The sequence below is a fragment of the Geotrypetes seraphini genome, chromosome 6 (assembly GCF_902459505.1).
Source record: "Geotrypetes seraphini chromosome 6, aGeoSer1.1, whole genome shotgun sequence".
NCBI classification, from domain to species: Eukaryota; Metazoa; Chordata; class Amphibia; order Gymnophiona; family Dermophiidae; genus Geotrypetes; species Geotrypetes seraphini.
The window spans coordinates 122,032,871-122,057,448 of record NC_047089.1 but is presented as its reverse complement, the minus strand read 5'-3'; the positions used below and the strand labels follow the sequence as shown (position 1 = coordinate 122,057,448).

At 44.6% G+C, this 24,578-nt stretch overlaps 1 protein-coding gene across 6 annotated transcripts in view; it reads left to right on the top strand.

Moving 5' to 3' along the window:
• The window catches only part of TPP2 (tripeptidyl peptidase 2), a 1,323,399-nt gene that overhangs the window by 620,882 nt on the left and 677,939 nt on the right, over positions 1-24,578 (top strand). For 5 of the 6 annotated variants that reach the window (XM_033947626.1, XM_033947625.1, XM_033947623.1 and 2 more), the window contains one exon: positions 13,467-13,583. The exons of the other annotated variant lie outside the window; for it this stretch is intronic. In XM_033947626.1, the coding sequence (XP_033803517.1) occupies positions 13,467-13,583 (117 nt within the window). The remainder of the gene's footprint in view (positions 1-13,466; positions 13,584-24,578) is intronic. 6 annotated transcript variants of the gene reach the window in all.

Below are 24,578 nucleotides of genomic sequence, written 5' to 3'. Positions count from 1 at the left end.
CACTGTTTTTAATTCTTTCAACGATATAGGTTCCTCAAGACTTCCTTTTATATGCTCAGGAATGTTTGGTCCCTTAATTAATTTTAAAAATTCTAAACCCTCTAGTTCTTTATTTGAATAAGGCTCAGAAAAATACAAAGCTTTCTAATATTTCAAAAATTGTTTTAAGATATTTCCAATTTGAGATTGAGTCTCCCCATTCTCATCTGTGATAGCCACTGTTTTTACTTTCCTTTTTTTTAGCTTTAAGATAATTAGGTAATACTCTTCCCACTTTATTCGAGTTTCCATAATACAGAGCTTGCTGAGAGAATAACTCTTTCCTAGCCATTTGAAAGAAAAGCTCTTTGTATTTATATTTATCTTTTAAGAGGGCCTGCAGAGTAGTTGGGTCCCATTTTAGGGCCAATTGTGCCTCCAATTCTTTAATATTTTGTTCCAAATTAGAAAATTCTTTATTGTGCTGTTTCCTAATGTGTGCCGAATATGAAATTATTTGCCCTCTCATAGTAGCTTTAAAAGCATCTCAAAGTTTCCAAAGAGACTTCATCTGTGGCATTTAAATGAAAGTATTCAGTAATTTTTGATTGAAATTCCTCAATAAAATTGTAATCAGCAATCAATGTATTATTGAATCTCCAGACAGGTCTGCTATAATCTTGCTCATCCATTTTTAGTTCAATCCAAATTCCACCATGATCTGACAAAATGATTGGTTGTCTGGCGGCCTTTGTAATCTGCTGCAATAAATGATCTGATACAAATATATAGTCTATTCTAGAAAATGATTTATGTACCTGGGAGCAGAAAGAAAATTCCTGATCATTAAAATGAAGAATTCACCAAATATCATTTAAACCACAAGATTATACTAAATTATCTAGCCCTAAAGATTTTATTATTCTGCTAGGTTTTATTATTCAATATCGGATCCATAACTGCATTAAAGTCCCCCGCCACCACTAAATTAGAAGCAGCCAGTGGCAGAATCAACTGTTGAAATTTAAAAAAATACATTTTGATTTGAATTAGGTGCATAGATATTAACAAGCTTTAGAGTATCTTTCCCCAAGCTCATATCCACCAGTATCCATCTCCCTGTGGGTTCCGCAGATATCAATTTGAATGTAGCCAAACAATTTCCACTAACTAAAATAGCCACCCCAGCTTTTTTCTTCACTGCAGGAACAAAAATACAATGTTTAACCTATCCACCTTCTAGCTTTTTTGCTTCTTTGGCATTTAGATGGGTCTCTTGTATATAGAATATATCTGCGTTCTGTTTTTTTAATAAGTTAAGTGTTTTTTCCTCTTTATTGAATGATTGAGACCATTTACATTTAGAGAAAATATTTTCAGAGTCATTTTGCTATTATAAAAAGGAAATGGAACCACAAAACATACCCCATAAGAACATAAACCATGCCTCTGCTGGGTCAGACCAGAGGTCCGCTCATGCGGCGGCCCATAAGGTCCAGGACCTGTATAGTAACCCTTTGTCTATACCAGGGATCTCAAAGTGCCTCCTTGAGGGCCGGAATCCAGTCGGGTTTTCAGGATTTCCCCAATGAATATGCATTGAAAGCAGTGCATGCACATAGATCTCAGGCATATTCATTGGGGAAATCCTGAAAACCCTACTGGATTGCGGCCCTCAAGGAGGGACTTTGAGATCCCTGGTCTATACCCTTCTATCCCCTTTTCCTTCAGAAAATTGTCCAATCTCTTCTTGAACTCCAATACCATACCCTGTCGTATCACGCCCTCTGGAAGCATTCCAGGTGTCCACCAACCGTTGGGTGAAGAAGAACTTCCTAGCATTGGTTCTAAATCTATCCCCTTTTAATTTTTCCGAATGCCCTCTCATTTTTGTAGTTGTAGAAAGTTTGAAGAATCTGTCCCTCTCCACTTTCTCTATGCCCTTCGTGATCTTGTAAGTCTCTATCATATCCCCTCTAAGTCTCCGCTTCTTCAGCGAAAATAGCCCCAGTCTCTCTAATCTTTCAGCGTATGAAAGATTTTCCATACCTTTTATCAAACGTGTCGCTCTCTTCTGAACCCTCTCGAGTATCGCCATATCCTTCTTTAGGTAAGGCGACCAATATTGGACGCAGTACTCCAGATGGGGGCGCACCATCGCCCGATACAACGGCAGGATAGCTTCTTTCGTTCTGCTTGTAATATCCTTCTTGATTATTCCCAGCATTCTATTCGCTTTCTTAGCAACCGCTGCGCATTGTGCCGACGGCTTCATTGTCATGTCCACTATTACCCCCAAGTCCCTTTCTTGGGTACTCTCACTCAATAACAGCCCTCCCATCATGTAGCTGTACCTCAGGTTTCTGTTTCCTACGTGTAAGATGTTACATTTTTCTACATTGAACTTCATCTGCCATCTCGTCACCTACTCTCCTAGTTTGTTCACGTCCCTTTTTAAATCTTCGCAGTCCTCTTTAGTCCTAGCCCCATTAAATTGCTTGGTGTCATCTGCAAATTTTATTACTTCGCTCTTCGTCCCTGTTTCTAGATCGTTTATAAATACATTGAATAGCAGCGGTCCAAGCACCGACCCCTGCGGAACACCACTCGTGACCCTCCTCCAGTCCGAGTAGTGGCCCTTCACTCCTACCCTCTGCTTCCTGCCCGCCAACCAATTCCTGATCCATCTGTGTACGTCTCCTTCACCCCATGGTTTTTCAGTTTCCGAAGTAGTGCAATAAGTTCATCAGGCACGATCTTCCCTTGCAGAAGCCATGTTGGTTTGTTATCATAAGTTTATGCCTCTCCAGATGCTCCTCAATGCTATCTTTTATCAGTGCTTCCGCCATTTTCCCTGTAACCGAGGTCAAACTTACCGGTCTGTAGTTCCCCAGGTCACCTCTCGATCCCTTTTTGAAAATGGGCGTAACATTGGCTATCTTCCAATCCTCCGGGATCATGCCTGTTTTCAGGGATAGATTACAAACCTGCTGTAGTAGTTCCGCTATTTCCTCCTTTAGTTCTTTCAATACCCTAGGGTGGATTCCGAGTGGGCTCGGTGATTTGTCAGTTTTTAATTTTTCTATCTGCCTTTGTACGGCCTCAAGGCTTACTTCAATGGATGTTAATTTTTCTGCTTGGTTTCCTTTGAAGATTTGTTCAGGTTCATGTTGGATGTGTCTTCTTTTGTAAATACCTAACAATGCTACCCTTTAATCAATACACATCCACACCCCTATCATAAAATCCCCCTGACCCATCTCCCTCAAAATCAAATGACAACTTGAAAGCGCACATATAGACAAGTAACCCAACCCCCCCCAGGCATCCTAAATATTTCCCCCTAAAAGTTATCTTTAACATCCACCCCAGAATACAAAAATAATGTATTAAAAATTATTCTTAAACAACCACAATTAAGACTAATGTATAATATTAATTAATGTTATGTATTTCATAAATATAAGAAATTTATAGAGTAATCTAACTAACCAAAATTTCATAACTCCCTTATTCCAGCAATACTCATGTAATAATAATTAAAAGACCCTAACAGATCAAAGATTAATTTTAAGTTACCTTGCATACACAGAATCATAAATTTATTTATACAATAGCTTTTTGTTAAAAAGTGAATAATTTCTGGTGGGAAACCCTGTACCAAGTTTATAGATTTGAACGAATGAATTTGGAACAGATGGGACACTATAAAAAATTTAATGAGACTTGGGGACCATTTGTAAAAAATGATCACTGGTATAAGTCTTTAATTTCTAAAAGGAAGTTCACATACATCCCCGGGGGAGGGGGGGATTTACTTATATCATTTTTGTGAGATAAAGTTATTTTATTGTATCATTTGTTGTATATTCTATTGCACTTTTTATTTATTTCAAAATTAATAGAGAATTACAACAACAACAAAAAAAGAAATAAGGGTGCGTCTTATGCAGCGAATATTAACAACCCCCCCCTCCCCCCCGGGTACCTTTTTTAAAATCCTGGCAGTCCAGCGCTGTAATTGGCAAGAGCTTTCTGTGCTCCTGTACTTCCCTTGCTGGACGGCTGCCTGAGTCCTGATCTGTTGCGGCAGAGTGTCGCACAAGGCAGGTGTGAGCTTTTTGTGCGCCTGCCTGGTCCTGCGCCGCTCCCTGAATGGCTGCCGTCAGTTCTTGCAAGTCCCCCATGAGAACTGATGGCATCCATTCAGGGAGTGGCGTGGGACTGTCTTGATTAAATTCATTCTGCTAACCAGTCCTCAATTCCCTCTTTTCACTTTGTATACCTACAGCTTGCCACCTCTTTCCCTCACCCCTCTGATATTTCACTAAATCTATCCTCTTCTTCCCTCCCCCATCTAGCATGTACCCTTTTTTATTTATCCCCCTCCTTCCATCATGTACTCTCTTTCCCTACCCTTTCCATCTAACATCTTCTCCTCTCTCTGACTTCTTCACTTCTATTCAGTATCTGCTCTCCTCATTCTCTCCTCCTTTCCTATGTCTGCTCCCCTCTGTCTGTCCTGTCCCCACTTCCATCCAGCATCTCCTCCCCCTCCCCACGAACATCCAGTGTCACCCCTTCTCTCTCTCTTCAGCCTACTTCTATCAGCATCTGCCCCCCTCTCTCTCCTTCCAACCCAATTCCATCCAGTATCTGTCCCCCTTCTGTCTATCCCCCCTCTCCCTTCACCCCAATTCAATCAGCATCTACCCTCTCTCTCCTTCTACCCCACTTTCCTCTTCCTCTACCACCCTTCCATACCAGTATCCTGCCACCCTTCTCTCTGGTGCGATGGACCTATGGTCTGACTCGGCAGAGGCGATGCTTATGTTCCACCCAATGCCATTCAGTATCTGGCACCCTTACTCACTATCGATGTGAGACTCACCGATCTGTAATTCGCAGCCTCCGTCCTGCATCCCTTTTTATGGAGTGGAATGACGTTAGCCATTTTCCAGTCCAACGGGACTCTTCCTGTACTTAGGGAAAGATTGAAGAGCGCAGATAACGGTTCTGCCAGGACGTCACTCAACTCCCTGAGCACCCTGGGGTGTAGATTGTCTGGTACCATAGCTTTGTTCACCTTGAGTCTTGATAGCTCATAGTAGACACTGCTGGGCATAAACTCGAAATTTCGAAACGGGTCTTCTGAGCTTTCCCTTGTCTTCAGCTGTGGGCCGGATCCCAGCACCTCGCAGGTGAAGACTGAGCAGAAGTATTCATTTAATAGTTTGGCTTTATCGGAGTCCGATTCTACATAATTCCTGTCTGGTTTCCTAAGGCGTACTATCCCATCTGTGTTTCTTTTTCTGTCACTAATATACCTGAAGAAGGATTTATCACCCTTCTTGATGTTCTTCGCTAGATTCTCTTGCATTCGGAGTTTGGCCTCTCTGACTGCTGTTTTGACTGCTTTTGACTTGGCCAGATAGTCTTCCTTAGACTCCCGCTTTCCTGATTGTTTGCAGGAGATGAATGCTCTTTTCTTTTTTTGTATGAGGTCTAAGATCTCCGCAGAGAACCACTGTGGTTTATTGTTTCTTCGCCATTTGCTTACTGATTTTATATAGCGGTTGGTTGCTTCGTGTATGGTTGATTTCAGAGTTAACCACATTACCTCTACATTATCTGTTGCGGCTTGGTTTTGCAGCACTCGATGGACGAAATCTCCCATGCTTTTGAAGTTAGTGCCCTTAAAGTTGAGGACCTTGGTTGATGTATTTGATTTAGTGAAACCTTTCCTGAGGTTGAACCATACTATGTTGTGGTCACTGGAGGCACACTTTCTCCGTCGGTGAGCATCAGTATCGCCTGATCCCTAGTGGGCTCTAATATCATTTGTCTGAGTCTTGCTCCCTTTATGGAGGTTAATAGCCTTCTGCTGCTGCTGGTCATAGCGGAAAGTTTGTTCCAATCCACATCAGGCATATTGAAGTCACCTAACAATACTGTGTCTCCACGCAAAGTGATATGCTCTATGTCTTCGATTAATTCTATATCTATGTCATCCTGTTGTCTTGGAGGTCTGTATACTACACCAAAATACAGGCATTTGTTATTCCCCCTAGCCAAATTCACCTAGAGGGATTCCCCGGTGTACTTGACATCTGCGATTTTGGTAACTTTAATGTCCTCTTTAGTGTATAGTACTACCCCTCCTCCCATTTTGCCCTCTCTCGACAAAGTAAATTGTATCCCGGTATAACCATATCCCACCCATGGGAGTCCGTGAACCAAGTCTTGGATATCGCCACCACATCTAGGTCAGTGTTCCTCATTTCCGTTTCCATTTCCAGAATTTTATTGCCCAAACTGTGGGCATTAATGTACATAGTCCTCCATACTTTATGTTTGCTAGGTCTCTGTGGAGATTTTCCTGCTTGTGTTAATTTGACTCCTATAGTACTGTTTGCAATGTGTGTACTTACCTCAGACTCAGAAATGGAGTGGCAACTTACCTCGCCAGGTTGGTTACTTACGCTAGTACACGAGTGGGTACCCTCCCCCAACTTCCTCTAGTTGATCTTGTCAGCAATCCACAAGCACTCTAGATCAATGTTCTTCAACCTTTTTACACCTATGGACCGGCGGAAATAAAAAAAATTATTTTGTGGACCGGCAAACTACTAAGACTGAAATTTAAAAAAACATTTTCACCCCGTCTCCGCGAGTTCGGTCTCCGCAAACCATCTGATCCCTTCCGCACAAGCCTCAGTTATGATTTTATATTGAACATATTTTATTAAAGTATAAAAAGAAACAATATTCTGTACAATTGTCATTTTATAAATACAAATATACAGAGCAAGGACCAACAAAACCCCTGTTTCCCTTCCCCTCCCCTTCACATATATCCCCTCCACTATCAAGAAAACTGAACAAGCCAAATTATTACAGAATGCTACACAGAAATATCATGCTAACAGAATACTGCAGTCGCACATGACAGGAATAGTGTTAGGGGAGTGCTGGAAGCTAAAGAAGCACTGCCTGGGCTTTGCAGTCCCCAGTTATGTCTCTAGCAGGATATATAATTTAAATCTGATATATTCTAATGACAAAATAGAAATAAAATTATTTTTTTCTACTTTTATTATCTGCCCATTTTGTTATGCTTTCTTCTGTCTTTTCTTAAATTTCTTTCCAAGGTCTTCAATCTATCTGCCACTTCTGTACCTTCCTGTCTTCTACCTATTATTCTAATATCCAGAACCTCCTTTTTCTTCTTACTGCATCCTCCCTGTGTCCAGCATCTCCCACCTACTCCGTCAAGTCCAACTCAGTCAAGTCTGCTTTTTTCCTTCACCCTACAACCTCCATGTCCAGCATCTTCCTGTGTTCCAGCATCCAGCCAACCCACCATCTTTCCCCATCCCAGTGCCTCCCCTCTTTTCCCCATCTTAATCCAGCAGATACCTTCCATCATCCTACTCCCTCCATTCCTTATTCAGCATCTTCTCCTTGTCTCCCTATTCCCCCTTCACCATGTCCAGCATATCCCCTCTGTCTCCCTACTCCCTCTACCCATGTCCAATATCTGACTTCTGTCTTCATACTCCATCCTCATGTTCAGCATTTTCCATGTCTCTCTGTCCCTGCAAGGTCCAGCATCTATCTTTGTGTCCCTATTCTTCTAATTCCCACCTAGTTCCAATAACTATCCTCCCCCAAGGGGATCCACCATCTTTCTTCTGTCACACCAATCCCCCCTCCTGGGTCTACCATCCCCTTCCAACAACACCTATATCACATTTTTCCCTCTCCTCATAATCCAGCATCTCTTATTTCCTCTCTTGGCTGCTGGCCCTGATCCACTCTTCCAGCACTCGATTGCTATTAGCCCTGTCTTCGACCCCGGTCCTGCTAAACTTGGCAGCAAAAACAAAGACAAACCCTATCCTACCTTCAATTATGGTCCCGCTAAATCAGACGGCTAGAATGAAGACAGAAGCCGCGGGACCTTTCCTGAATTGCTATTTGCTACAAGCTCTGCCGGTCTCAATCCTGCCCCTCAAAAACAGGAAGTCACTTCAGAAGGGGGCGGGATCAAGATCGGCAGAGCCTATAGCGATGCAGGCAAGAGCAAAAGTCCTGCGGCTTCTGTCTTTCTTTTTGCCGGCTGTTTGTAGCAGTACCGCAGGTGATCTTAAAGCCGGTCCTGGAAGGGAAAGGGGAACAGATGCCCGACAGGAAATTTAATTTGTAGATTTCGCGGCCCTGCGCAGACCGGCAGAAATTTTCTGCGGACCAACACCGGTCCGCGGACCGGCGGTTGAAGAACTGTGCTCTAGATCATTTATTATTTTCCTGCAAGCATCTTACATTGTACTGGGAAAGAATATGTATCACCATATGTAATGTTTTGGTTATTACTGAACCACTCACTTTTCAAATACTCATTTTAATGTCACAGGGTCTATCTGTCCCACAGGACACACAGAAGGGTAAACTACTGACTATCATGTTATCCTTAGCAATTCAAAATGTGTTATACTGTTGGAAAGATCTCTCTAAGATTGAATTCCATGCAAAGTGGAAAAATCTCTGTTTGACTGGTAAATATGAAAAGGTCTTAGCTGAAAGAAATACGGCTCTTAGCAAATATGATTGTATTTGGTCTCCCTTAACTAGATATTGCATCACCAACTAACATAACAACCTAAGCTGTTTGCTGTGATTATGTTTTATTTGATTGACTTCTACTATGTACTCTGATGAACCCATGCATTTGATGATATCGCCCTACTGCAATGTTACATAATGTTGTATACACCTTACTGATGTTATGTTTCTTTGTTATTGTCTTAAAAATTCAATAAAATCTTTTCAACACAAAATGTAGATAGTAACAACAACAAATAAAGTTGTAAAATTTCATGATGAAATTCCAAGTGGTTGCTAAAAAAACAGTAAATAAAATAATAAAAGGAAGAAGGACACGGTACTACTTGAAAGGGTCCAGAGAAGAGCGATTAAAATGGCTAAGGGGCTGGGGGAGTTACCATTGTAGCCACACTGTAGCCCAGGACCAGGGCTCTACAGCACTCCAAGTGGTTACACATAAATAGTACACCAGCGTTTGACCCGGCCTGGAGTCACCCTGCAGGACTGTTATTAAGCAGGAACTCAACAATAAAACAAACAAAGTCACCACAATTAAGGTTTGTAGCAAAATAGTTCAGTTTTACTTATTCTTTCATTCAGGTAAGTAATTCATTATTACAGCTGCAAAAATTGTCAGAATTCAAAACAGCAACCAAAATGCCAAAAAGGGGACAGCAAATCAAAAAGCCCCAAAAATAAAGTTCAAATTAGCAGCTAAGTCTTTATCTCTCTGTAGAGCTAACACAAGCCTGCTCCCAAGCAGGTTGTTCAATTTTCACAGCAACAGTTCAGGGTACTGGCTTCCACAATTCACAGTAATTAAAGAAAATAAGTAAAGCCTCTGGCAACTTTATATGACTACACAGGAAAAGGCCTCAGAATAGGAGCCTACGCACAGTCCTATCACAGACTAAAACTTCAGCGTAGCTGCTCCTTGCTCCAATCATTGGCCAAAAAAACCTGAGAGTTTATTCAGTACATTTTAAATATTTTTAAATAAATATATATAATTTTTTAAACTTTTTTAAAATTATTTATAAACTCATGGGTACATCTCTCTAATAGTTTGAGAAAGAATTTGACAACTGGATACTTATCTCAGCGTTGTCATTATTAGCTCATGTATTGCCTGTTAACTGCCAATAAGTTGCCGACGTGGCCAGCGTTTCGTGGACATAACACTCAGTCCACTGCTTCAGGGCCAGAGGCAGAGACATGCAGGCATCTAAAATATAATCAGATAATAGCATAAGAATCCTACCGTTCAAAATGTTCTTATAATCAGTAGAAATCAGACTTACTTCTCCGTTGTAAGCTGCCAAAAGCTCGCAAACAGGGGAAATATGGCACCGGCAATACTCTTTATACTTGTGCCTCATCGTGCTGACTAGGCAATGTACCGGGACGTTCTGACATCACCACTCCCGACATTAACCCTTAACGGGAGGGTTTAAAACCCAAGCAAGATGGTATTTACTAATGATACTTTAGTGGATTTAGAAAAAGTGTTGCCATTCAAAACTTCTATTAAGACCGCCCGGGGCTAAAGATCCCAGATCTAGCGTTGTTCCAAGTACTTGGCCCAGCATGAACAACGCTCATGCACACTCTGCAAAACCTTCTTGACAATCCATGGGTTCCACATCCAATAAGGGCAAGTCCTCAGCTTGACCAGCTTCTGTTAACTCCAGAAACGTAGAAACATAGAAAGATGACGGCAGAAAAGGGCTACAGCCCATCAAGTCTGCCCACTCTACTGACCCACCCCATTAAGTCTGAGTGCTGATGACCTAGTTCCTTAACTCGACCCTCGTAGGGATCCCACGTGGATGTCCCATTTATTCTTAAAGTCGAGCACGCTGGTGGTCTTGATCACCTGCACCGGAAGTTTGTTCCAGTGATCTACCACCCTTTCTGTGAAGAAGTACTTCCTGGTGTCACTACTAAATTTCCCTCCTCTGAGTTTGAGCGGGTGCCCCCTTGTGACTGAGGGTCCCTTGGGAAAGAATATGTCATTTTCCACCTCGACACGACCTGTGACGTACTTAAATGTCTCAATCATGTCACCCCTTTCCCTGCGCTCCTCTAGAGTATAGAGCTGCAATTTGCCCAGTCTTTCTTCGTATGAGAGACCCTTGAGTCCGGAGACCATTCTAGTGGCCATCCGCTGGACCGACTCAGCTCGAAGCACATCTTTACGGTAATGTGGCCTCCAGAATTGCACACAGTATTCCAGATGAGGTCTCACCATGGTTCTGTAAAGTGGCATTATGACTTCAGGTTTGCGGCTGACGAAGCTTCTATTGATACATCCCATCATTTGCCTTGCCTTGGATGAGGCCTTCTCTACTTGTTTGGCTGCCTTCATGTCTGCACTGATGATTATTCCCAGGGGCATGGGTCTATTGCTCCTGCTCGGCCCAAGGGTTCCTCAGGGAGGCAAGGCCTGAACTTCCTCCCTAGCCGGTCTGCCTGTCTGATCTCCACTGCTGGCTTACATACTCTAGGGCCACGCCCTACTCTGGCTGAGTCAGCAGTGTTCCAGGAGGCTCTTGGGCTCCCCCGGTGGTTGCTTGGGTACAGCTCCCCTAGCTCAATCTCAGCTAGATCAGGCTCCCTCTGGTGGTCAAAGGAGAAAATATCAGAATCCTAGTCCGGAAAGACCTTGGAATTTGCCTTCCGGGTTTTCCCCTTTACTTTTACCCCTGACCTAACTGGGATCTTGGCAGACCTCGTGTCCGCCTGGTCACACCGTACAGTCAGAGATTGGAGAAACTGGGCCTCTTCTCCCTTGAAAAGAGGAGCCTGAGAGGAGACATGATCGAAACATTCAAAATACTGAAGGGAATAGACTTAGTAGATAAAGACAGACTGTTCACACTCTCCAAGGTAGGGAGAATGAGAGGGCACTCTGTAAAGTTGAAAGGGGATAGATTCCGTACAAACATAAGGAAGTTCTTCTTCACCAAGAGAGTGGTGGAAAGCTGGAACACTCTTCCGGAGTCTGTCATAGGAGAAAACACCCTCCAGGGTTTCAAGACTAAGCTGGACAAGTTCTTGCTACACTGGGACGTACGCAGGTGAGGCTGGTCTCATTTAGAACACTGGTCTTTGACCTGGGGGCCGCTGCGTGAGCAGACTGCTGGGCAGGATGGACCATTGGTCTGACCCAGCAGCAGCAATTCTTATATTCTTACAACAAAACTGTAGGGAGTCACATATTTGCCTCACCCTATATGCATGTGTGTTTGTGTATGTACTAGTCTTTAAGCCCATTACATTAACGGGTGCTAGAGTAGATGTCTGTCTGTCTGGGTATTTTTTTCTTTGTCTGTCTCTCCTGGCACGCTGCCTGTCTGTCATTTTTTCTGTCTGTGAATCTCCCTGTGTCCTTAGTGCCCTCAGTGCCTCCTTCCTATGTCCTTAGTGCCCCTTCCTATCTCCATAGTGCCCCCCAGTGCCTCTTTCCTCCCCTCACCTCCCCTGATGCCAGCCTGCCTGCCTCCCATTCCCCTGAGCAGCATGTTCCCATGGAAACCATCCCACACACCCCGATGCCAGCCTGCCTGCCTGCCATTGAACCCCCCACCCCCCTCCAATGCCAGCCTGCCTGCCATTGAAACCCCCCACCCCCTCCGATACCAGTCTGCCTGCCTCCCATTCCCTTTCCATTGAACCCCCCCCGATGCCAGCCTGCCTCCCATCCCCCTGAGCAGCATGTTTCCATGGAAACCACCCCACCCACCCACCCCCGATGCCAGTCTGCTTGCCTGCCTTCCATTGAAACCCCTTCACCCCCTCTGTTGCCTGCATCCCCCTTCCATTGAAAACCTCCTCCCCCACCGATGCCAGTCTGCCTGCCTGCCGCAGCATGTTTCCATGAAACCCCTCCCCCCTCCGATGCCAGCCTCCCTGCCTGCCTCCCATCCCCCTTCCATTTAACCCCCCCCCCCCATGCTAGCCTGCCTCCCAAAAAGAGCTGCCTGGCATAAGGATTATAACAAAGCAGCCCCAGCTCTTCTTTCAAATACAAAAACCGTCTCGTCAGCTCTTAGCACCGCTTGTAGCATCTCCTCCCCCACTGCCAACCAGCAACTGAAGCACAACGAATCAGGCCAGGCCGCACTCACCCGGGGGGTGACTGGAGGATGGGAATTCCCCACGCTGACTCGGCCCAGCCTGAAGAGCCAGCCGAAGCACAGAAATGAATGTTCTTGTTCGGTTCCCCCTTCCCTTCCCGCGGGCTGGCCTGCTGCGGCCGAAAGTTTTTTAAAGTAAGGGAGCCGTTTCAAAGCTGCCGCGATGGCTCCTCTCATGAGATGCACTTGCATCGGAAGATGAGAGAGGAGCTGCGGTGGCAGCGGCTTTGTGGGTCCTGTAGTCCGAAGCTCGATCCGACGCGCTTGTGCAGATTAGAGGGACTGAAGGGGACAGAGAAAAACAAAACAGTAGTTCACAGATGCTGGGATGTAAGGCTGGGGAGTCGCGCATGTGCACTTCTGCGGCCACAGACCTACTGATCAAGGAAGCACGCAGATAGGAGTACGCATGCGCGGCTAGAGTTTTATATTATAGGATATATATATGTATATGTAATATGGTAACATAGTAGATAACAGCAGATAAAGACCTGAACGGACAATGCTGTCTGACCAACAGTCACACTCATTATCAATTCATAATTAAACCAGCAATGAATGTGGTATAAAATATTTGATCCTGCTCTTTCTTTGCAATTTCTAGAAAATAGGCTACAGACATCCATTCAGCACAGTTCTTATATTCCAAAGATAGAAATGTCTATATGAACTTTGTTTAAACATAAAGAGGAATGAACTGTTTTATATGAAATTTTCACTTTTTCTTAAATCTGTTTACAGGGTGGAAAAACAATTGAATTTTGTATTGCTCGCTGGTGGGCAAGCCTCAATGATGTCAGCATAGATTACACAGTTTCTTTCCATGGTGTAGTTTGTTCTACTCCTCATCTGAATATTGTAAGTTTGTGTTCTTGATTCTCACTTGTATGAAATTTTATTACTATTAATCCTGAAAATATATGTAATCTCTTGGTAGGTTTCCTTTTTCCTGAATAAAAATATAAGGGATTTCGAGAACTATTGATACAGATTAGAGTCTCAAAAGATTTTGTGAAATTCCTTAAACATTTTTGTGTTAACAGGTTTTCTTGGAACATTTTATTAAATGATTAAGCATAAGTATAAACACTTGTACAGAGAAAACAACAAATCTAACAATGAAAATGGGAAATCACAACTAGAGAATGACACGGTGACAAAATTCATCACCGTTCCCGTCCCCGCGGATAACCGCGGGAAACCATCTTCATGTCATTCTTTAAGGAGAGAGGGAAGAATCAGAGTATAATTGGGCACAACCACTGACCCGCAAGCTTTGCTTTGAAGAATGCTGGTATAGAAGGACTGAGGTTGAAAGAGACACTAGAAAATGACATGGGATTATTTCCCGCGGTTATCCGCGGGGACGGGAACGGTGATGAATTTTGTCACCGTGTCATTCTCTAATCACAACCTCACTTATACAAAGCAAAAATATCAATAGTCCACAATATTTGAGGGAGATACAACATAAAAGAAAAACATATCCAGCCTTATATAGTATTAAAATAACAAAGTACAGTGGTACATCTGAATCCGAACTTAATCCGTTCTGGAACTCAGTTCGAGTTTCGAAACGTTCGAGTTCGAAGACAATTTTTCCCATTGAAAACAATAGAAACGGCATTAATCCATTCTGGTACCTTGGAATCCGAACGTAGTCCTTTCCCAAACTCAGTTTGAGTTCCGAAACGTTCGAGTTCCAAGACAATTGTTCCTATTGAAAACAATAGAAACAGTATTAATCAGTTCCTGCACTCAGTTCGAGTTCCAAGACAATTTTTCCCATTGAAAACAAAAGAAACTGCATTTTCAAATAAACATAACAGTAAACACACTAGTTTTGTTTTGTAATGTTTTATTCATAACATTCTCATATATTAACATAAGAACATAAGCAGTGCCTCTGCCGGGTCAGACCAGAGGTCCATCCCGCCCAGCAGTCCGCCCCCGCGGCGGCCCAACAGGTCATGACCTGCCTTAATCACCAGAAGGGGCCCCCTTGCCCCCTAGGTTTCTCATCGAAGTCCTATCTTCCCATCAATGTCCTAACCCTCCGGCCTTGCACCTGCACGACCTGGTGAGCTGTCTGTACTTATGCAACACCCCAGCACCTCCCTCAGTACCCCACAATCCCCTTTTCCCTCAGGAATCTGTCCAATCCCTGTTTGAATCCCTGTACTGTACTCTGCCGGATCACTTCCTCCGGGAGCGCATTCCATTTGTCCACGACCCTTTGGGTGAAGAAAAACTTCCTTGCATTTGATTTGAACCTATCTCCCTTCAGTTTCTCTGAGTACCCCCTCGTACCTGTCGTCCCTTTTAGTCTGAAGAACCTGTCCCTGTCCATCCTCTCTATGCCCCTAAGTATTTTGAAGGTCTCTATCATATCCCCCCTGAGCCTCCTCTTTTCCAGAGAGAAGAGCCCCAGTTTATCCAGCCTCTCAGCATATGGGCAGTTTTCCAGCCCTCTTACCAGTTTCGTTGCCCTCCTTTGGACTCTCTCAAGAACTGCCATGTCCTTCTTGAGGTGCGGCGACCAATATTGAATGCAGTATTCCAGATGTGGGCGTTCAATATTAACCAATTAACCAAAATTAACCAATGATAATACAGTACAATAATTTTCAGTACAGTAATGTAAAGAAACCAGTCTGTGAAAAAGAAAAGCAAGCTAGCTGGACTTATTTTTCAAAGGCTTCTGTGTTGCCGATCTTGTCCACTGCTTCTTATTGTTTTAGTTCAGCACTACAGTGCTGAAACTAGAGAACTGAACGTGGGACATCTACTGTTCTCGCAATTCCAGAGCCCTGAAGAAATGATTATGTTATCGTGAAACGTTGGCCATTATCTAGTTTCAGCGCTGTAGCATTTAAAACAATAATAAGCAGTGGACAAGACTGGCAACACCGAAGCCTCTGTGAAATAAGTCCAGCTTGTTTTGTAATTTTTTTTATTCATAACACTCTTAACCAATGATACTGTAATACAGTAGAGTAATGTTCAGTACAGTAATTTAAAGTAACCAATTATTACCAATCATGATTTGGAACCTGGAACATGAGGTAGATTATTGTTAGGAAGGCAAGTCACTTTCTAGATTAGCCTCTTGTGGTTCAGGTGGAGATAGAATGTGAAAGCATGTGTTACCAGACAGGTGTCTTCATTCTGCTCTTTTTTAGGCTCTTTGACAAAGTACCACTTGTAAAGGACTTGGGATCACCTCCTTTGTTGACATCAGGTGGTTCTGATGTCAGTATTATGCTCCTTTTTAAGCTCTTTGACAAAGCTCCACTTATAGAGGGTTTGGGATCACCTTCTATGTTGACATCAGGTGGTTTAGGTGTCTTCATTCTGCTCCTTTTTATGCTCTTTGCCAAGGTACCACTTGTAGAGGGCTTGGGATCACCTTCTGTGTTGGTATCAGGTGGTTCAGATGGTTCTGGTGTCTGTATTCTGGTGGTGTCTTTTGCGAACCAACGTTCCAAAGTGGTTTGATGATGACAATCTTTTTGAACTTTTCTAAAATGTTCAATGATATTATCATTGAATAAGTTAGCACACCTGTTAACAAGGGCTTTATCGGGGTGTCACTTCTCTACGACTGCCTATGGTTTGACCACATGCTGAGCAGATCCTTGATTTCAGGTGTGGGTATGGTACCTGCATTTCCCTCTTCCTCCCCTCAAGAAATTTCTTGGGCTACTTCTTTCTGCTGCTGCTGGTTGAGGTGTTGAAGCTCTTCCGTTGTCAGCTCTGTCTTGCGATCATCCACTAACTCATTGACATCCTCTTCGCTGACTTTCAAACCCATGGACTTGCCCAGAGATACGATGTCAGGAATAACAGGTGGTTCTTCAAAGCCTTCAATGTTCCTTTCAGCAACACATTCTGGCCAAAGGTTTTTCCAGGCAGCGACCAATGTTCTCAAAGACATTTCCTTCCATGCTTTCTCAATGATTCTTAGGCAGTGGAGGATATTGTAGTGATCCTTCCAAAACTCTCGTAGAGTCAGTTCCGTTTCATTTGTAACTTCAAAACATCTGTGGAATATAGTCTTGGTGTACAATTTTTTGAAGTTTGAGATCACCTGCTGATCCATTGGCTGTATAAGAGGAGTGGTATTGGGATGCAAAAATTTGATCTTGATGAAGCTGTATTTGCCCACCAAATTATCCTCCAGCCCTGGTGGATGTGCAGGAGCATTGTCGAGGACAAGGAGAGCCTTGATCGGAAGGTTTTTCTCCTGCAGATAAGCCTTTACATGAGGAGCAAACTCCTCGTCTATCCACTCAGTGATCCACTCACTGGTAACCCATGCTTTCACATTCGATCTCCACATAACATTAAGTTTGCTCTTAATGATATTATTCTTCTTAAAGACCCGTGGATTTTCTGAATGGTATACAAGGAGAGGTTTGATCTTGCAGTCCCCACTAGCATTACAACACACCAAAAGAGTAAGGCAGTCTTTCATTGGCTTATGGCTGAGTACAGACTTTTCTTCCTTTGAGATGTATGTTCACCTGGGCATCTTTTTCCAAAAGAGGCCAGTTTCGTCACAATTGAACACTTGGTTCGAAACATAGCCCTCACTGATTACAAACTCCTTAAACTCCTTTGCAAACTCTTCAGCTGCTTCAAGATTAGAACTGGCTGTCTCCCTATGCATAACAACGCTATGGATCCCAGTCCTTTTCTTAAAGTTCTCAAACCACCCTCTACTGGCTTTAAACTCCTCCTTTTCATCAGTAGTATCAGGCAGGCCTTTCACTAGATCTTCATGAAGAACTTTGGCTTTCTCACAAATGATTGTCTATCACCAGCAAGCTGTCTTTCATTAATCCAAATAGAGAGCAGTTTTTCCATCTCTTCCATGCTTTTTGATCTCCTAGAGGTCAGTGTAGTAACCCTTTTGGCCACATTAGCTGCTTTGATAGCTTCTTTATTATTCAAAATTGTACACACAGTTGATTTAGGCTTCCCAAACATAGCAGCAAGATCAACCACACGTGTACCGCTTTCATGCTTAGCAATAAGCTCTTTCTTAACTTCAATTGTAGCTCTTACAGCTGTCCTCTTGCTTTTATTTTCCGCTGGACACATATAGGTGGCCTGAGAGCTGTGCAGGAACAAGATCGGACCCTGGCAGAGGCAACAAGATTGGCTCAGTGGCAGAAACAGCAAGACCAGGTCCCCTTGGCAGAGGCAGCAAGATTGGCTCAGTGGCAGAAACAGCAAGACCAGGTCCCCTTGGCAGAGGCAGCAAGATTGGCTCAGTAGCAGAAACAGCAAGACCAGGTCCCCTTGGCAAAGGCAACAAGATTGGCTCAGTTGTAGAAACAGCAAGACCAGGTCCCCTTGGCAGAGGCAGCAAGATTGGCTCAGTGGTAGAAACAGCAAGACCAGATCTCGCTGGCAGAGGCAGCAATATTGGCTCAGTGGCAGAAACAGCAAGACCAGGTCCTCTTGGCAGAGGCAGCAAGATTGGCTCAGTGGCTGAAACAGCAAAACCAGGTCCCCTTGGCAGACGCAGCAAGATTGGGTCCTGATGGCAGAGGCAGCAAGATTGGGTCCCCCTGGCAGAGGTAGCAAGATCAGGTCCCATTGGCAGAGACAGCAAGATCGGGTCCTCTTGGCAGAGGCAGCAAGATCGGGTCCTCTTGGCAGAGGCAGCAAGATCGGGTCCCCCTAACTGAGGCTGCAAGAACGAGTCCCCCATGGCTGAAATAGCAAGATCGGGTCCCCCTGGCTGAGGCTGCAAGATCGAGTTCCCCGTGGCTGAAATAGCAAGATCGAGTTCCCCGTGGCTGAAATAGCAAGATCGAGGTCCCCTGGCAGAGGCAGCAAGATCAAGGTCCCCTGGCAGAGGCAGCAAGATTGGCTCAGTGGCTGAAACAGCAAGACCAGGTCTCGCTGGCAGAGGCAGCAAGATTGGCTCAGTGGCAGAAACAGCAAGACCAGGTCTCGCTGGCAGATGCAGCAAGATTGGCTCAGTGGCAGAAATAGCAAAACTAGGTCCCCTTGGCAGACGCAGCAAGATTGGGTCCTCTTGGCAGAGGTAGCAAGATTGGCTCAGTTGCGGAAACAGCAAGACCGGGTCCCCTTGGCAGAGGCAGCAAGATTGGCTCAGTTGAAGAAACAGCAAGACCAGGTCTCGCTGGCAGAGGCAGCAAGATTGGGTCCTCTTGGCAGAGGCAGCAAGATTGGGTCCTCTTGGCAGAGGCAGCAAGATTGGGTCTTCTTGGCAGAGGCAGCATGATCTGGTCTTCCTGGCAGAGGCAGCAAGATTGGGTCCCCCTGGCAGAGGCAGCAAGATTAGGTCCCCCTGGCAGAGGCAGCAAGATCGGGTCCCCCTGGCAGAGGCAGCAAGATCAGGCTCACCTGTCTTGACACAGCAAGATCAGGCTCACCTGTCTTGACACAGCAAGATCAGGCTCACCTGGCTTGACACAGCAAAATCAGGCTCACCTGGCTTGACACAGCAAGATCAGGCTCACCTGTCTTGACACAGCAAGATCAGGCTCACCTGTCTTGACACAGCAAAATCAGGCTCACCTGTCTTGACACAGCAAAATCAGGCTCACCTGTCTTGACACAGCAAAATCAGGCTCACCTGTCTTGACACAGCAAGATCAGGCTCACCTGTCTTGACACAGCATGATCAGGCTCACCTGTCTTGACACAGCAAGATCAGGCTCACCTGTCTTGACACAGCATGATCAGGCTCACCTGTCTTGACACAGCAAGATCAGGCTCACCTGTCTTGACACAGCAAGATCGGGTCCCCTGGAAAAAGCAGCAAGATTAGGTCCCCCTGGGGAAGAAGCAGCAAGATTGGTCCCACCTGGCAGAGGCAGCAAGATCTGAGCATACAGGAACTGCAACCATTGCACAGCCCAAAGCTTTCCTCCCAGGCGGAAACAGGAAGCTGCGTTAGAGGGGAAGCTTTGGGCTGAGCAATTCGGGTTCGGATTCCAAAGTAGTGTTCGGATTCTGTGACAAAATTTACTAAAAAAAAAAAAAAAGTACAGATTCCAAAACGTTCGAGTTCTGCGGTGTTCAGATTCCGAAGTACTACTGTATAGCCAAAACAAGACTCAACAGGAAGGCTGTTCCACTAAACTGCATGCAGCAAGCTTAGTTTTATCTAATAATCCTCAGTATTAAACTTGCTCTTGAGCTGAATTCTGTATAGGATACCCAATCTCAGAAGCCATCTAAAAGGCTTTTGAGAATTGCATACGGCATCCTATATAGAATCGGATCTATCCTTATGGACGATGCCTAAGCCCACCTAATACCACAATTCTCTAACCGGTGTCCATGTCACAGGCACCGGTTAGAGAACCGGGTGGTCGCTGGACTTATCACAGCAAAGGATCTCCCACCGTGATAACTTTAGCAGAAACCCATCCCCCCCCCACCTACGAAGACTACCGGCAGGAAGAATTCCCAGATCTCTTAGGCCACTCTCAGAGTCCTGGGGGGGATGACTTTACGGGGTGGGGGATGCCAATGATATTCGGGGGTGGGGATTCTGGCAGGAGGGACTGGGCATCCCTCCTGCCAGCTATGTTCGGGGGCATTGTTGGGATTGATGTTCGGGAAGGGTTCTGGCAGGAAGGACTGGACATCTCTGCTGCCAGCGGTATTTGGGTGGGGGTTCCGGCACAATGAAGTTATATGGAGTATCTGCCTGAGTCTGAGGCTTGTACCAAAAAAGAAAGAATTTAAAACATAGAAGTCTGTTTTGACTAAATAATACACACCATTTTAGTATTGAAGGGGTATCACTGGATATGGATTCTCTGATCATGAAAGATTTAAGACAATGCTGCAGCTGGATCCAGTGAATAAACTGATTAGGAGGAAGATTATATTCAGATGATAGTGTCGCAAAATCAGTCAATTTATTGTCTCGAATGAGATGAGAAAGGGACCAGATAGCAAATTTGAGCCATTCTATATGTTGACCTTGAATTTTCACTTGTGGGTTATGCCAAATAGGAGACAAAGTGGTAGAACTCCATTTGGATCCGCAATGGCATCAAATTCCAGTAAAGCCTGTTTAGTCGAAAGTAAAATGGAATTGACCTTTGTGGCATCGTTGACTGGTAAAAAGGATATATATCTGAGATACTCCTTAGTGAATAACTTATGCTCCATTTGCAACCAAGTAGGGATATTCTGATGCTTGGGTTCTAGTAGCCATTGTGAGCCTTGTTTTCCTAGGAAAGCTACATGGTATCGTACATGCTAGGGAAATTCACACCTCCATTATTTTTTGTACATTTGAGCTTATTTAACGCAATGCGTGGGGCCTTGTGATTCCATAGAAACTTTGTCAGCAGTGTTTCAATCTTTGAATATGTCTTGAGAGGAAGCAAGAAAGGTAACATTGAGAGAATATAGGTGATTATAGGAGAAAGAACCATCTTAATAGAGTCTAATCGGCCCCACCATTTGAGTTTCAATGGGCACCATTGTTCTGTAATAGATTTGATTATTTGGTAGATATGCAAATCACCGGGCCCGGACGGGATCCACCCAAGGGTTCTGAAAGAACTAAGACAGGAAATAGCGGGCACAATCCAACATGTTTGCAACCTATCCTTGAAAACTGGTGAGGTGCCAGAGGACTGGAAATTGGCAAATGTCACACCGATCTTCAAGAAGGGATCGAGGGGTGACCCCGGGAACTACAGGCCGGTAAGTCTGACTTCAATAATAGGGAAGATGATGGAAGCTATGATCAAGGACGGCATTTGCGAGCACATCGAGAGGAATGGCCTACTGAGAACAAGCCAGCACGGATTCTGTAAGGGAAGTTCGTGCCTAACGAACCTTCTGTACTTCTTTGAGGGAATAAGCAGTCGGATGGACAACGGGGAGCCCAAAGACATCATTTACCTCGACTTTCAAAAGGCTTTCGACAAGGTGCCACATGAAAGGCTACTTAAGAAACTGTGGAGCCACGGGGTGGGAGGGGATGTGCACAGATGGATCAAGCACTGGCTGTCGGGTAGACTGCAGAGGGTTGGAGTAAAGGGTCAATATTCTGACTGGCGGGGAGTCACGAGCGGTGTGCCACAGGGATCGGTGCTGGGGCCTTTACTCTTTAACATATTCATCAATGACCTGGAAAAGGAGGCAAAGTGTGAGGTTATAAAATTCGCAGACGATACCAAAATGTGCGGCAGAGTTAGGACCAGGGAGGAGTGTGAGGACCTACAAAGGGACCTGGACAAACTGGAAGACTGGGCAAACAAATGGCAAATGCGCTTCAACGTGGACAAATGCAAGGTCATGCATATAGGGAAAAAGAACCCGTTGTTCAGCTACAAATTAGGGGGGGTATTGTTGGGAGACAGCAGACTCGAGAGAGACTTGGGTGTGCTGGTGGATGCATCACTGAAGCCATCTGCACAGTGCGCAGCAGCCTCGAAAAAAGCCAACAGGATGCTGGGCATCATAAAGAAGGGCATAACAACCAGAACACGGGAAGTCATCATGCCATTGTATCGAGCGATGGTGCGTCCACATCTGGAATACTGCGTTCAGTATTGGTCGCCGCACCTCAAGAAGGACATGGCGGTACTTGAGAGAGTCCAAAGGAGAGCAACAAAAATGGTAAAAGGGCTGGAACACTGCTCATACGCTGAGAGGCTGGATAGGCTGGGGCTCTTCTCTCTGGAGAAAAGGAGACTCAGGGGAGATATGATAGAGACCTTCAAGATCATGAGGGGCATAGAGAGGGTGGATAGGGACAGATTCTTCAGACTGAAGGGGACAGCAAATACGAGGGGGCATTCTGAGAAACTGAAGGGAGACAGGTTCAGAACAAATGCAAGGAAGTTTTTTTTCACCCAAAGGGTCGTGGACACTTGGAATGCGCTACCGGAGGAAGTGATCAGGCAGAGTACGGTACAGGGATTCAAGCAGGGATTGGATGGATTCCTGAGGGATAGAGGGATCGTGGGGTACTGAGTAAACCAACCTGGTCGTGCATGTGCAAGACCGGAGGGCTAGGACTTCGATAGGAGGGCAGAACTTAAATGGGAAACCAAGGTGGCAGGGGAGCCCCTTCTGATGATTCAGACAGGCCTTGACCTGGTTTTGGCCACCGCGGGAGCGGACTGCTGGGCAGGATGGACCTGTGGTCTGACCCGGCAGAGGCACTGCTTATGTTCTTATGTTCTTATGATCTACATTGTAAGATAGTGTTTCCTCGATGGTAGTACCAAAGAAGACTCCTAAATATTTTAACTTAGTTGGTGAGTATTTGAGGCCAAGCTGTGAGATGACATCGCTGCATGGAAAACCGTTTAATAGCATGCTCTCAGTCTTAGTGGTATTGAGTTTGTAGCCAGATATCAACACATAAGTACATAACATAAGAAATGGCTTCGCCGGATCAGACCTTAGGTCCATCCAGTCCGGCGACCCACACCCGCGGAGGCCAAGCCAGGTGTTCCCTGCTGAGAAACCTTGTTTACTCGTATCCCTCAATGTGATTTGCGAGAAGGTGTGCATCCAACTTGCCCTTGAATCCCAGAATGTTGGTCTCCATCACGACGTCCTCCGGAAGAGCGTTCCAAGCGTCCACCACTCGTTGTGGGAAACAGAATTTCCTGATATTTGTCCTGGGCCTGGTGCCCTCAGTTTCAGTCCATGACCTCTTGTCCGAGTCACATTTGACAATGTGAATAACGGTGTTTCTTGCTCTATTTTGTCGAATCCTTTTAGTATTTTAAAAGTCTCTATCATGTCCCCTCGCAGTCTTCTCTTCTCGAGGTGAACAATCCCAGTTTTCCGAGGCGTTCTTTGTAGCTCAAATTCTCGATACCTTTAACTAGCTTTGTGGCTCGCCTTTGCACCCTCTCCAGTAGGGTTATATCCTTTTTTAGGTAGGAAGACCAGTGTTGGACACAGTACTCCAAATGTGGTCTGACCATTGCTCTGTAAAGCGGCATTATGATGTCCACCGATCTACTCGTGATTCCCTTCTTTATCATGCCCAACATCCTGTTTGCTTTCTTTGCTGCTGCTGCACATTGAGCCGACGGCTTCAGGGTCCTGTCTATCAGTACCCCCAGGTCCCTTTCTTGTTCGCTCTTGCCCAATGTTACACCTAATATTTTATATTCATGTTCCTTGTTTTTCTTACTCAGGTGCATCACTTTGCATTTTTCTATGTTAAACTTCATCTGCCACTTTTCTGCCCATTTCTCTAGCTGGTTCAAATCTCTCTGAAGTTCTCTGTATTTTCCAATGGTTTGTAGAATGTATGGCACATAGTCCAATGAAGAATAAATCAGGACATTGTACGCATAGGCTGATAGTTTGATGGACAGGTCATCCAATTGGAAGTCAGTGATCTTAGGGTTGGAGTTTATGACTATTAGTAGTGGCTCCAGTGCTATATTGAATAACAGAGGAGACAATGGGCAACCTTGCCTAGTTCCCCTTGTCGGACAGAAAGAATCAGAGAACTTACCATTAATTCGGAGTTTAGTCGAGGGATTTGAATATAGCACCCCAATCATTTTGATGAAAGCATCTGGAATGCCAAACCATTGCATTACTTTGAAGAGAAAATACCACTCCACAGGGTCGAACACCTTCTCTGCGTCCAAGGCCATAGCAATTAGTGGGTCAGGACAATGCTGAGCTTGTATGAGGATATGAGAAAAAAGTCTTGTGTTGTTGCTAGATAACCTGTCTTTCATGAATCCATTTTGATCTACTTGAATGATCCTTGAAAGGACTGTGCTCAACCGCGTTGCTATTAGCTTTGCATATATTTTGGCATGTATATTTATTAAAGAGAGCAGCCTGTAATTTTGCACT